Source organism: Puma concolor, chromosome E2 (assembly GCF_028749965.1).
Source record: "Puma concolor isolate L17-30 chromosome E2, mPumCon1.1.hap2, whole genome shotgun sequence".
Taxonomy (NCBI): domain Eukaryota; kingdom Metazoa; phylum Chordata; class Mammalia; order Carnivora; family Felidae; genus Puma; species Puma concolor.
In genome coordinates, this window is record NC_141681.1 from 49,186,049 (window position 1) to 49,199,666 (window position 13,618).

The following is a 13,618-nucleotide window of genomic DNA, read 5'->3' on the forward strand; positions in this document are numbered from 1 at the left end:
AATCCTACAGGCTCTACCTCCTCATACATCCCAAATATATCCATTTCCTTCTTTCCCCACTGCCGCCCACTCTGCTTCAAGCCATTGGCATCACTTACCTGGACCTTACTTGCCTTGGGTTTTTTGCTTTTTCTTCATCTGCTCCCCAGTCGCCCACAATTCATTCACCGGAGGGTAGCCCAAAAGATCCTTTTAAAATGCAAAAAGAGGGGCACCTGGGTGGCTCCGTGGGTTGAGCCTCCAACATCAGCTAGTGAGTTCAAGCCCCGCGTTGAGCCCTGCGTCAGGCTCCGTGCTGACAGCTCAGAGCCTGGAGCCTACTTGGGATTCTGTGTCTCCCTCTCTCTCTGACCCCCCTGGCTTGTGCTCTGTCTCTCTCTGTCTCAAAAATAAATAAACATTAAAAAAATTAAAATAAAATAAAATGCAACGAGAAAACTAATCTAGGAGAAAGTAGTGATCAGTGTAGTGGGTGGTGGGGGGTACTGATTGGGGAGGAGGAGGGGGGAGGTTTCTGGGAAGATGGTAACTCGCCATCCTGATAGGAGTTTGGGTTACACAGATGTAAGCAGATGAAATGCATCTTAAATACACTTGAGATTTGTACATTTCATAATATGTAAACTTACCTGGGGTAGGGGGAAATGCCCTGGAAACAAATATTGAACTCTAGCAAATGATGCATGCTGATGTGTTTAGGAATGAAGTGTACTGGTATCTGCAACTGTCTGAAATGCATCAAAAAAAAAAACCATAATAAGATAGATTGGTGGGGCAAGATGAATAGGTAAGCAACAAAGAAAGAATAGTAATGATGAGGGAGCATAAGGTAAGCTGAGGGTAAAAGGGTAAAGCACAAAGTAACAATACCTCCCTCCCTCCCTCTCCTCCCCCCCCCCGCCATTGCCCCCACCCTCGAAAGTGGGATATGTGTGATATTCCTCAAGCTCTCCTGACAGCCAAAGAATAAAGGAAAAGGCAGAAAATAAATGGTGGAATAGATAGAGATCACAGAACCAGAGTATCCAACGGTTTATAAGTATCTTCCTAATTATAAGAAAAAGGCAATCTTATCAATAGCCTAATCTCCAGGAACTCCCTACTGTCTTAATGCTTTGCTAGACAGAAAAGCAACCTTAGTTTGACAATAGCTAGGCCTCCAGGAACCTGTGAGTCCTCTTTAGCACATGGAAATCCCTTTAAGAAACTTCCTCTTGACTTTCTCTCCTCAGCCCCATAGTATGTAACCAGCCACTCTGCACAACCCCAATGCAGCTCTTTCTGCCCACGGGTCCTGTCCCGGTGCTTTCATAAAATCATCTTTTTTGCACCAAAGAGGTCTCAAAAATTCTTTCTTGGCCATCAGCTCTGGACCCCCATCACTCCAAAACCCCATCCGTAAAATGTTTTTGGTGGAATCTAGGTGGTGAATATGCAGGTGTCTACTGTAGGTTTGAAAGTTTTCATAATAAAATGTTTAATGAAAATGCAAAGCAAACTAGTGCTGCTTATGCCGGAAACCCTTCACCTGCTTCCTTTTGCAGGACAAACTATGCAGATAAGTTTTCTAGGACCCTGCATACCTCCCTGCTGATCTCATCTCCCACATGCAATCTTTGATGCAACAAATATTTATGGAGCACCTCCCGTGCTCCAGGCACTGCTCTAGACACAGGGGATACAGCTTTGAACCAAACAGCATGGACTTGACTTTGGAACGGTCTTCCTCAAGGAGCTCATTCCGGAGGCAAACCCTTGAACAACTGGAGATTATCTTAATTTAAGACTTCACTTGCATGTCAATATAAGCTCAGGGAGGGCAGGACCCTTCTCTCTTACTTATAGCTGCATCTCTGGGTCTAGAACAGTCTTGTTTATAGTTAGACCTCGATAGCAATTAGTTGAAAGAATATTAGCTAACGTTTATTTGGTACTTGTTACACACGCACCTGGACCTCTTTGAAGTTGTTTACACATGAACCTATTAATCCTTAAAACGATCCCCATTTTTCAAGAGTTAACAGAGGCACAGAGAAGCTAGGCTGTGAACTCAAGCACTCTGGCTTCAGATAGCATGTTCCTAACCATTATACGATACTAAGTGAATGAATGATGGAGTCAGTCAATCCTTCTGAATGGCCGGGAAGTCAAACCCCAGCTCTGCCGCTTGTTAGCTGTGTGGCCTGGGGTCAGCCGATTTATCTCCCTGGACCTCAGATGTTTTATTGTTAAAGGTCAAGTCCTCCTCCTGGTTCACCGTGAAAATGTAAGAAAGATGTTGGAGGAAATCGGCTCAAAGACGCGCGCACGCACAAGCGAACGCACACCCCGACAGCCTGGAGGAGGGAGGTGGAAGCTGAGGAGGGCGGCCGCGGGTCACCTCTTCAGGCACGGGGTGTGGCCTCCTGGAGACAGCCAAAGTCTCTGGCTCCCGGGCTCCTCCAGTGTGCCCACGCCCTACCTGGGGCCCCAGGCGCTGTCTCCGCCCCCCGAACCTAGGTGACCTGGTAGATACCCGTTCGAGAGCGTGTCCCTACACCCGGCGGCCGCAGGGGGTCTCGAAGAAAGAAATCCGGCGGCGGGGAGAGAATCCTGACTGTAGGTAGGGGGAGGGGCTGGCTGCCCCGCCCCTCGCCGCCGGATTTCAACCGCGAGGAGCCGCCCGGCTCCCGCCCCTAGCTGGCCCAGCCGCGTGGAGTGTCTGGGAGCCAGGAGAAGGAGCCAACCCGCCGAGATGGAGGCGGCCAGCACCGGGACGCTGCTGCTGGTGCTGCTGCTGCTCTTGGTGCTGACGCTGGCCCTGCCCCGGACCCCGGGCCACCTGCCCCCGGGGCCCATGCCGCTGCCGCTGCTGGGGAACCTCCTGCAGCTCCGGCCCGGGGCGCTGTACTTGGGGCTCTTGCGGGTGAGGGGCGGCGGGGACGCCCTGGTTGGGGCGGGGGTCCGGGGCCAAGAGAGGGAGGGGGCCCCAGGAGAGAGAGAAAGCGGAGTGCCAGAACAGACAGGCCCTTGGGTATCCTAGAGGAGGCAGGCGAAGGGTGCAAGGGCGAAGGGGTTATGGGCGTTCTGGGGTGGGGCAGGGCTCCGGAGCTGAGAAGGGTGGAAGGGGGCGCTGAGGTGAGAGGACCCTGGGGTGCGGGGCCAGGGCTAGGAGGAGCAGAATCCTAGAGAGGATGAGAGCAGGGGAGCAGGATCCAGTGGCAGAGGGGTCCACAGAATCCTGGGAAGGTGCTAGAAGCAGGGGATTAAAGCCAGAGACTGGGAGAGAGCCCCCTAGCAGCAGAGAAGCTGATGAAGGGAAGCCTGTCCCAGGGGGAGAGGTAGCTGGGGAGGGGCAGAAAAAAAAGGGGAGCGTCGCTGGCGGGAAGGGGAGGTTTGGCTAGAGAGTTCCAGGTATTTGTCTGCAGAGAATAGGGGCGTGGGAGTGCTTTTTGCATGGGACTCAGCTAGGAGGGACCTGGAAGTCTCCAGAACAGCAGGGAAAGAGGGCAAGAAAGAAGGCTGAGACAGTTTCAACCCTTTGCAGGAGAGAGGAAGAGGCCAGAGGTTCCCCATTCAAAAGGAGTCTGGGGGACTCCAGAACATGGGGAGGGGGAGGGGGGTCTTGGGGAAAGATTTGGCAGGTGCCCAGCAGTGTCTGCTCCAAAATCTGAGGGTTTAGCAGTGATGGAAAAGGGTGGCTAGTTTGGGGGTAGGGGAAGAACTGAGCAATCAGGAGAGGTCAGAGTCTCAGCTGCCCATTTTTGCTGTCATATGTCTGGGTTGGGAGGTAGGGGTGGTTCTGGGTTGTCCCCGGGTCTGAACCGGGGTCTCTAGGAAATAAGGAGTTGAGGACTCTATGGGGAGGGGGCCTGAGAGCCTGATGCAGAAAGAGAACTGAGTCTCCCAAGGGGGCTATTTCCGTCTGGAGGGGAGGGGCTTCCTCCTAGGTACTTCATCCAGTGATGGGGCTGTGATGGGGACATCTAAACTGAGAGAGGCCATAGCCTGTCCCTCAGCACCTGCCCCTTCTCCCTCCCTACCCCCAGCTAAGTAAGAAGTATGGACCAGTGTTCACCGTGTACCTGGGTCCCTGGCGGCGCGTGGTGGTCCTGGTTGGGCACGAAGCTGTCCAGGAGGCCCTGGGAGGTCAGGCTGAGGAGTTCAGTGGGCGGGGGATGCTGGCAACGCTGGACGGGACTTTCGAAGGCCATGGTGAGTCATGAGCAGGGCTGGAGACCCCTGGCTCCTTCCCTTAGAGCCTGCTACCACTTAACTGATATGATTTTTTGTGCGTGACTTAGTGTCCCTGAGCCTGTGTTTCCTCATCCATAACATGGGGTGATAATAGCACTTGCTGAGGTCCTGCTGAGGATTGAATGAGCCCTGGGCCAGGTTATAGCGATGTCATCACTGCTCCAGGTCAAGCCCCCAGGGCTGGGAGAGACCAGGAGAGCTTTCTAGGCACTGGGAATGGGTGGGAACACTTAATGTTATAAAAATTATTCTCTGCTAAGCCTGGAAGTAGGAGCCTGGTGTTGGGCACTATCGGGACACAGCAGTGACCTAGAGCTTGTTAGCCACTGGGGAGAAAGACCCAGGCAGTGACAGGCCAGAGAGGTCAGGCCTAGGATGGGGAAGGCAGAGAAGCCAGGGCCAGGATAGAGGAAGCCCTGGGACTTCTGGAACCTGAAGAGGCACCTGACCCAGCCTGTTTGGTGGGAGATGTCCAGGGAGTCTTGAAAGACGGGTTGTCTGAGCTCAGACTCCTAGGATGAGTGGGAAGGGCATTCCAAGCAGAGACTAGCACGTAGGAAAGCATGGAGGTGAGAGAAGAAGCATCCATTCATTCATTAAATTGACAAATCTCTATCATGCCTGGCCCTATAGTGGGTACTGGGGACACAGAGATGTCCAAGACAGATGTGGCATCCTGTCTTACTGTAGGAGAGGTGGGCTTGTCATGAGACTGGAGGGAGAGAATGGAATTCTGCAACCTGCCTTCAGCTCTGACAGCAGGACACAAGGGAACTATACTGGAAGGGGGAAGGGAGGGAGACCAGGAGGAATCAAGGAAGGCTTCTCAGAGTAGGGGACAATTGCAATGAGACCTGAAGGAGGAATGGAATTAGTTCAGCGAGAATGGAGAGTGAGTGATCCAGATTGGGGGGGGGGGGGCAGGGGGGGCAAAGCCTAGAGGGGGGATCCTGACACCACTGAGGAAGCAAGAGAAGCCCAGTTCAATTGCAGCAGGATGAGTAAGAAAGCTGGAGAAGTGGGTCATGCCGGGCCTGAGTCACACCAGAGTGCTTGGTTTTGGGTTTTTCTGGGGGCTGTAGATGGAAGTAGGGATGGAGTATGGTCAGAGCTAGAAAGATCCTGGGGTTGCTGTGTAGGAGCCCAGGGAGGGGACTCTGCTGGGCTGGAGCTGAGGCCGTGGGAAAGGGAGGGGGGTGGCTGGGAGAGGTTTCCAGGGCTCTGGACCGGGGCCGGGGCCGGGGCCGGGGCCAGGGAATGGTGGGCTGAAATGAGAAGGAGGAGAGGGTGCGGAGGCCAGTTTGGGACACCCAGGAGGCCACTAGGGGCCAGCACTGCACAGGTGAGATGCTGAATTCAGAGAAGGCAAGGTTTTTGTCCAATGCAGACCCTTAGCTGAAGGAGGAAAAGTCAGTTCCTTGCTCCTCCCTCCCGCTTCAGTTTCCAGCTTCCAAATGATGTGGAGCAGGGGACCCCATGGTACTCTGTAAATGTTGGGAAGGAAGGAGGAAGAGGAAGGAGAGATAAAAGGACTCCAGGGGAGGGGGGACGGGAAAAGAGGAATAAAAAGATAAATGCAAGGAAGAAGTCCCCACTCATCCTGGTTCATCACAGAACATGTGTGACCGGCTTCTCAGGAGAATGTCACCCTCTGACCCAAGGTTAGGCATTTACTGAGTACTTACGGAGTCCCCTGCCAGTCCCCTGGGCTAGGCTGATAACGAACTCGGGACAGGACCTTCGGAGTCCCCCTTGGGCACGTCACTGGGAGCAAGGGAGCAGTCCTGGGGGTTGGGGGGGAGGGGGCCAGTCCCTCCTTGAGTCCAGCCTTCTGTGCAGGGGTTTTCTTCTCCAATGGGGAGCGATGGAGGCAGCTGAAGAGGTTCACCACACTCGCGCTGCGGGACCTGGGCATGGGGAAGCGAGAAGGCGAGGAGCTGATCCAGGCGGAGGCCCGGTGTCTGGTGGAGGCATTCCAGGGGACAGAAGGTCAGCAGGGTGGGGTGAGCCTGGGGTGCCCTGTGGTGTGCCCGAGGGTGGGGAGGACCTTCCCTCTGGCGCTGGGCTGAGGGCTCTGTTCGCCTCCTGGAGCGCCTCCTCCACCTTCTGTCTCTGTCCTCATGTCTCCCCAGGGGTCTCAGTGCCCCTGGTGCTGCCACATCACTCTTAGTGCTTCTTTTCTTTCTCGATTTTTCTGTTTCTCTCTCCTATAAGTCTATCTTTCTCTGTCTCTCTCCCTACCCATCTTTCTCACTCAGTCTTTCCCGGTCTCTCTTTCCCTGTCTCTTCCTGTCTCTCTGTCTGTCTCTTTCCCCTTCTGTTTCTCCCTCTGTCTTTCATCTCCCTGTCTGTCTCTCTCTATGCCTGTCTCCTTCCGGTCGAGTCCGGCCCCCTGTCCGTCACAGCCCTCCTCCCTGCCCCCTCCTCCTCAGGACAGCCATTTGACCCCTCCCTGCTGCTGGCCCAGGCCACCTCCAACATCATCTGCTCCCTTACCTTCGGCCTCCGCTTCCCCTATGAGGATGAGGAGTTCCAGACCGTGGTCCGGGCAGCTGGTGGCGCCGTGCTGGGGATCAGTTCCCCATGGGGCCAGGTACGCGGGTGGGACCCCTCTTCTTCCCCAAAGGTTCCTGCCTACCTTTCCCAGGTAACCCCCAGTGCACCCCTCCATGCTGGTGCAGGGCCAGGCCCCATGGAAATAGCTATCCTTCTCCCCCGCCCCTCGCAGGCCTACGAGATGTTCTCCCAGCTCCTGCAGCACCTGCCGGGGCCCCACACACAACTCCTTGGTCACTTGAGCATCCTGGCCACCTTTGCCGTCCAGCAGGTGCAGCGACACAAGGGGAGCCTGGACACCTCCGGGCCCGCGTGCGACGTTGTGGATGCCTTCCTGCTGAAGATGGCAGAGGTGGGGGAAGGTCAGGGTTGGGGGGCCTCCTGAATGGGGCTGGCGGCCAGGCTGGGGCCCACTCTGGCATAGCTGGAATCTGTCAGGCCTCCCTCTCTCTCTCCCTCTCCCTTTCTCCCTCTCTCTCTCTGACCTTAGCCCCCTGTGCAGGCCCCACCTGTACAGTACCCCACTGTACCCCACCCCAAGACATGTCAAGTAAAATCATTTGATTATGAGACCTTGTGATATCAAATTACAGGAATAAAGTCCACTTCCTTCATCCAATAAGAACAATATATTATTACAAGGAAATTGCAATGAAGGTTAAGCCTATGGAAATAGCTACTTTTGAATTATCCAAACTTTGGAATTATGGAAGACATTCAGGGCCACATCCTTGGAATAAATGCGGCCACCCTGTTCATGGGGAGACAGAACATTTTTCTTAACCTCGTACCCCATTTCCTTCTACTTTCATTTTCTAAATGAAACAAAATTTTTGAAATCATGGTAAAGCACACATGACATAAAATTTACCACCTTAACCATTTTTTTGGTGAAGATTTTATTTCTAGGAGGCACCTGGGTGGCTCAGTCGGTTAAGCTTCTGACTCTTGATTTCGGCTCAGGTCATGATCTCCCAGTTGTGGGATCCCACACATCGGGCTCTGGATTGACAGCATAGGGCCTGCTTGGGATTCTGTCTCTGCCGCTCCCCTGCACTCTTTGGCACTCTCTCTCTCTCTCTCTCTCTCTTTCTCTGTCTCTCTCAGAATAAAAAAAAAAAAAAAAAACTTAAAATTTTTATTTTTAGAGGCGCCTGGATGGCTCAGTTGGTTAAGCATCCAACTCTTGATTTCGGCTCAGGTCATGATCTCAGGGTCATGGAATCAAGCCCCACGTCAGGCTCTGCACTCACAGTGTGGAGCCTGCTTGGGATTCTCTCTCTCCCTGTGCCCCACGCACTCACTCTCCCTCTCTCTCTCTCTCTCAAAATAAATAAGTAAACATTAAAAAAAAGATTTTATTTTTAAATAATCTCTACATCTAACGTAGGGCTCGAATTTACAACCTCTGGATCAAGAATCACATGCTCCTCCCACCACCAGCCAGGTGCCCCCTACCTTGACCATTTTTAAAATTTTTTTTTTTCAACGTTTATTTATTTTTGTGACAGAGAGAGACAGAGCATGAACGGGGGAGGGGCAGAGAGAGAGGGAGACACAGAATCGGAAACAGGCTCCAGGCTCTGAGCCATCAGCCCAGAGCCTGACGCGGGGCTCGAACTCCCGAACCGCGAGATCGTGACCTGGCTGAAGTCGGACGCTCAACCGACTGCGCCACCCAGGCGCCCCAACCATTTTTAAGTGTCAAGTCCAGTAGTCTTAATATATCCACATTGTCGTGCAGAAAATCTCCAGAACTTTTTTTTCATCTTATCAAACAGAAACTCTCTACTTGGTTAAGGACTCCCCAGCCCCCTCCCAGCCCCCAGCAACCACCTTTCTACGTTCTGTCTCTATGAGTTTGCATATTCTAGGGACCTCATGTAAGTGGTTTGTCCTTTTGCGATTGGCTTATCTCACTTAGCGTGATATCCTCAAGGTTCATCCATGTTGTAGCCTGTAACAGCATTTCCTTCCTTTTTAAGCCTTTTTAAGGCTGAGTCCTTATTCCACCGCATGGATAGACCACACTGGGCTCATCCATTCATCTGTCAGTGGACACTTGAGCTGCTTCCTCCTTTGGTCTGTTATGAATAACGTTGCTATGAACAAATACCTCTTCAAGATCTTGCTTTCCATTTGTTGGGTTCCCTGCCCAGAAGTGGAAATGCTAGATCATACCATAATTCTATTTTCATTAAAAAGAAATTTTTTTAATGTTTATTTATTTGGGGGGAGGAGCACAAGAGGGGGAAGGGGAAAGAGAGAAGGAGACACAGAATCCGAAGCAGGCTCCGGGCTCCTAGCTGTCTGCACCAAGTCTGACGCGGGGCTTGAACCTCACCAACTGTGAGATCGTGACCTGAGCCAAAGTTGGGCACTCAACAGACTGAGCCACCCAAGCGCCCCTTCTATTTTAATTGTTTAAGGAACCTCATGCCATTGCCCATAGCTGCGCCATCTGACGTCCCCACTGAGGGTGACAGGGTTCCGGTTTCTCCACATCCTCACCACGTGCCATTTTCTGTTTGTTTGTTTTTTATAGTGGCCATGCTCTTTCATTTTCAAAAACATTCCAACCAAAGAAAATTAATATCAAGAGTCCACTTCCCAACTTGCCCAAACATTTATACAACCCCCACCCGCCCCCACAAAGCTTCAACTTGCCGTGTTGCAGCCCCAGGCGTGACTATGCTGGGCCTCTGCTCCCCACAGCCTGAGTTCTCTGAGCCCTTCTGCCTGGTTTCTTCCAGGAAGAGCAAGACCCAAACACAGAATGGACTGACAAGAACTTGTTGATGACAGTCATTTATCTGCTGTTTGCCGGGACAGTCACGGTCAGCACCACGGTCCGCTACGCCCTCTTGCTTCTGCTGAAATACCCTCAGGTCCAAGGTAGGAGCCTTTGGACCAGCCAGTCCTGGGAACGGAAGTGAGGGCTCAAGAGGAAGAATGTTCAGGAGAACGAGCTGGAGCCTGGTGGCGAGAATGAACCCGGCATTGGGGGTGTCTGACGAGTGAGAACTTGGGGGCGGTGGGGGCTGCAGGTTGATGTGTGAAGCGTAGTGAAATGAGAGATGAGGCAGGGAGCCTTGTATGCCTGACCCTGAGCAATGGGGAACCACAGAAGGATGCTGAGCAGAGGAGGGCAGGGTTCAATTAGCCTTTTACAAAAAATCTTTCCGGGTGAAAGAAGATGCCGGGAGCCCAGGGAAGAGGATGGGATAGGGACCTGGGCAGGAGAGGACACGCCTGGGCCAAGCTGTGGGGGAGAAGAGGGGCTGGGTGAGCAGGTAGAGAATGACGTGGGAGGCCCAGGGGATTTCGGGACCAGAGGGCCATGGAGGCACCCTGAGATGGGGACAGAAGGAACGAGGAGCTGTTTCAGGGGAGATGCTGAGGCCAGTTTAGGACAAGTGTAAGGGACCTGGGGCCACCTGGGGGGAGGCATCCACGAGGCCACAAGACATCCGGGTCAGGACTTAACAGGATCCTTGATCTCAGGGTCCTGAGTTCAAGTAGCATGTTGGGCATAGAGTTCACTTAAAAAGGGGAAGGGAGGGGCGCCTGGGTGGCTCAGTCGATTAAACAACCAACTCTTGGTCTCAAGTCAGGTCTTGATCTCAGGGTAGTGAGTTTGAGCCCCATGTTGGGTGTAGAAATTACTTAAAACAAAAACTAAGGTCATTAGGGCACAAGCAAGAAGCAAAAGATGACTGGCTGAGAGGCAGAGCTGGGGGTGTGAGCTCTGGGAAAGCCCAGCATTTTGGAGTCAGGCAGCTGCATCAAATGCCCTCAAGCCAGTGGGGTGGGCTGACCTGGAAGGTGGCCTCAGCGGAATGGAGTCCGCTGTGACTTTAGCAATCTGGGCCTCAGTTTTCTCATCTGGGAAATGCGGATGGATAATGGTATCCCACCTCGCAGCATTGCTGTGGGGATTGAGAGGAGAGACCCTGTGCTCAGCACATAGGTCATGGGGACTCTGGCTCAGTGCGATCTGGGAACCTCCTCCCTGCCCACCAGCCTCACCCCAACCACCGCCACTTTGAGAAGATGGGGCTTCCAAGGGTAGGATCGCGGGGCCCCACCCCACCTCTGACTCCAGCCTTCCTCTTCCTCGGTGCAGAGCGAGTCCGGGAGGAGCTGACCCGGGAGCTGGGGGCTGGCCGGGCGCCAGGCCTGGGGGACCGAGCCCGCCTCCCCTACACGGACGCAGTTTTGCATGAGGCGCAACGGCTCCTGGCTCTGGTGCCCATGGGAATGCCCCACGCCCTCACGAGGACCACCTGCTTCCGAGGGTACACCCTTCCCCAGGTGGGCGCCTGCACCCAGTGGTCGTCTCGGCCTCAGGCCTGAGTCTGTTGCTGTCTGTGTCTCTGACTTTTTCTGATTATTGGTCTCTCTCTGACATCCCTTTCTTGGTGTCCCTCTCTCCTTCCCTGTCCTGTTTGTTTCTTTCTGGGTGCATTTCTCTTGCCTTTGCCTCTGTCTCTGGGCCTCAGCTCCCTATCTGTCCAACGGATATCCTAATTCTACCTCCTTCCAGGGTGGCTGGGACAATCACAAGCCAGAGGTGACAGGGAAGCAATTTAGGAACTGCTGTAAACCCCCACCATCAAACCCCTCCCTCCCTTCTTCTCCACGCCCCGCCCAACTCCTGCCCTCCATTAGAGAGCAACTCGGAGCCAGCACCACCAGGGGGCGATGTCCGCCCGGGAACCCCAGATGCCGTCGTCCCGCAAGCTGCTGCCTCCTCTTAGAATCAAACCCATAGTAGTTACGATCTGTTTTTTCTCTGGGACCTTGGGCAAATCACTTCACCCTCTGAACCACTCTCCACCCTTCTTCTACATCGGGAACAAAAATAGTATTAATTTGAGATCTTAAGGAACCTGCAAGACAATACTTGCAAAACACCAACTCCGTTCTTGGTGCAGGGTGTCGGGGGTTCCCCAGGGGTTCCCCATTCGGCCGCAGCAACCATTGCTAGTGCAGTGACTGTCGCAACTCTTGATAATGATTATGTAAACAACAGGCATCAGTGATTGAGGACTTGCTCTCACCAGGTATCGTTCTAAATGCTTCACAAATATATTACCTTACTTAATCTTCAGCCTTCAGAGCAACCCTACACTATTATGCCCGTTTTACAGATGAGGAAACTGTGGCCTTTAAAGATGAGAAGACTTGCTGGGATCACCCAGCCTACAATGGTAAAGGCAGGATTTACACTCAGGGCCTGTGCTTTAACCACAGTTACCTGCTTCTCTTATTTTAATAGCCATAGCATGAGCCTGTCTGTTTTTTGGAGCCCCCCTCCACTGCACAGCCTTGGGAACACTGTAACTGATCTCGACCGCCACTGGGAGGGGGCGGGGGAGGAGCGGGAGCTGGGCGGAGGGGAGTCGTCAGGGACAGCCCTCACCTACCCAGCCTTGGTTTTACCCGTGGAAGAGCACTGTGGGGAAGAGCTGGACTCTGGTCAGGTGGCTTAGGACAGCCACAGATGAATCACAACATACCCTCAAAGTTGAAAGACAAAATTAAAAAATAACAAACTCTGCTGTCACCGAATGGTACCTTGGGCAAGTTGCTTAAGTTCTTTGGGCCTCTGTTTTCCCATCTTGAAAATGGGAGTCATGTCAGAAACTACTTCCCAGCCTTGTGAAAAAGCTTTAGCGGGTTCAAGTGTATGTTTGTGGATGTGAGAGCGAGCAAGATACACATACATGTTACATAAGAGAGAATATATCAAAAATGCTTAATTGGGGTGCCTGGGTGGCTCAGTCGGTTACGCGTCCAACTTCGGCTCAGGTCATGATCTCGCGGTGGGTGGATTCGAGCCCTGCGTCGCGCTCTGTGCTGACAGCTCGGAGCCTGGAGCCTGCTTCGGATCCTGTGTCTCCCTCTCTCTCTGTCCTTCCCACGCTTGCACTCTGTGTGTGTGTGTGTCTGTCTCTCTCTCTCTCTCTCTCTCTCAAAAATAAACAAACGTTAAAAAAAATTTTTTTTAATGCTTAACAAAGTACCTGGCCCATAACAAGCCCTTGAAATACGTTGATGCCATTGTGTTTTGTGAACTGGAGTCCCTGACACTCCAGACTCTTGTGCTCTGCCCTCGTGTCTGGGTGGGGAGGGATATTTGTAACTTTGTTATTATTCCCCCTCAGGGCACCGAGGTCTTCCCCCTCCTCGGCTCTGTCCTGCATGATCCTGAGGTCTTCGAAAAGCCAGAGGAATTCAATCCAGACCGATTCCTAGATGCAGACGGACGGTTCCAGAAACAGGAGGCATTCTTGCCCTTCTCCTTAGGTACTTGCTGGGCCCGTCCCTGCTCACCTGCCCGTCCTCCCCACACCTGTGGGTGAGGAGGGCCGGCCCAGCTCTGTCTCCCTGTTCCCTGCAGGGAAGCGCGTCTGCCTCGGAGAGGGCCTGGCTCGGGCAGAACTGTTCCTCCTCTTTACCGCCATCCTGCAGGCCTTCTCCCTGGAGAGCCCGTGCCCGCCAGGGACCCTGAGCCTCCAGCCAGCCGTCAGCGGCCTTTTCAACATCCCCCCAGCCTTCCAGCTACAAGTCCGGCCCCACTGACCTCCACCCATCCTGTGGCCCCGATGACGGAGGGAGCCATGGGAGATGGTGGCCTTCTCATGGGGGTGGGCGTGAACACGCTTGTGTCTCCAGAACCGCAAGTCCACACCACAGGCAGCCACGTCCATGCACCTGGAGCTGTTTTCTAGAGTCGGTCGCACAGATACTCAGCCTACACGTCCACAGGGCCACGCTCACTCAGCCCACGCAGCTGCCGAGACACGCAACCCCCCCCCCC

The 13,618-nt window shown here is 53.5% G+C and overlaps 1 protein-coding gene across 1 annotated transcript; it reads left to right on the forward strand.

The window, feature by feature from the left end:
- The first annotated feature begins 2,488 nt into the window (after positions 1-2,488).
- CYP2S1 (cytochrome P450 family 2 subfamily S member 1) lies at positions 2,489-13,618 on the forward strand. Its single transcript, XM_086689842.1, has 9 exons — positions 2,489-2,905; positions 4,029-4,194; positions 6,076-6,225; positions 6,669-6,829; positions 6,965-7,144; positions 9,546-9,687; positions 10,919-11,106; positions 12,963-13,104; positions 13,199-13,618. Exons 1-9 carry the CDS (start codon positions 2,735-2,737, stop codon positions 13,378-13,380), a joined length of 1,482 nt encoding a protein of 493 aa, XP_086545968.1. The 5' UTR covers positions 2,489-2,734; the 3' UTR covers positions 13,381-13,618.

What these genes read in the sequence shown, in the direction of transcription:
- CYP2S1 (XM_086689842.1), top strand. Translation starts at nt 2,735, where the DNA reads ATGGAGGCGGCCAGCACCGGGACGCTGCTGCTGGTGCTGCTGCTGCTC. An exon ending in GGCATTCCAGGGGACAGAAG is followed by an intron (nt 6,226 to 6,668) that starts GTCAGCAGGGTG and finishes CCTCCTCCTCAG; the next exon opens with GACAGCCATTTGACCCCTCC. An exon ending in GAGGGTACACCCTTCCCCAG is followed by an intron (nt 11,107 to 12,962) that starts GTGGGCGCCTGC and finishes ATTCCCCCTCAG; the next exon opens with GGCACCGAGGTCTTCCCCCT.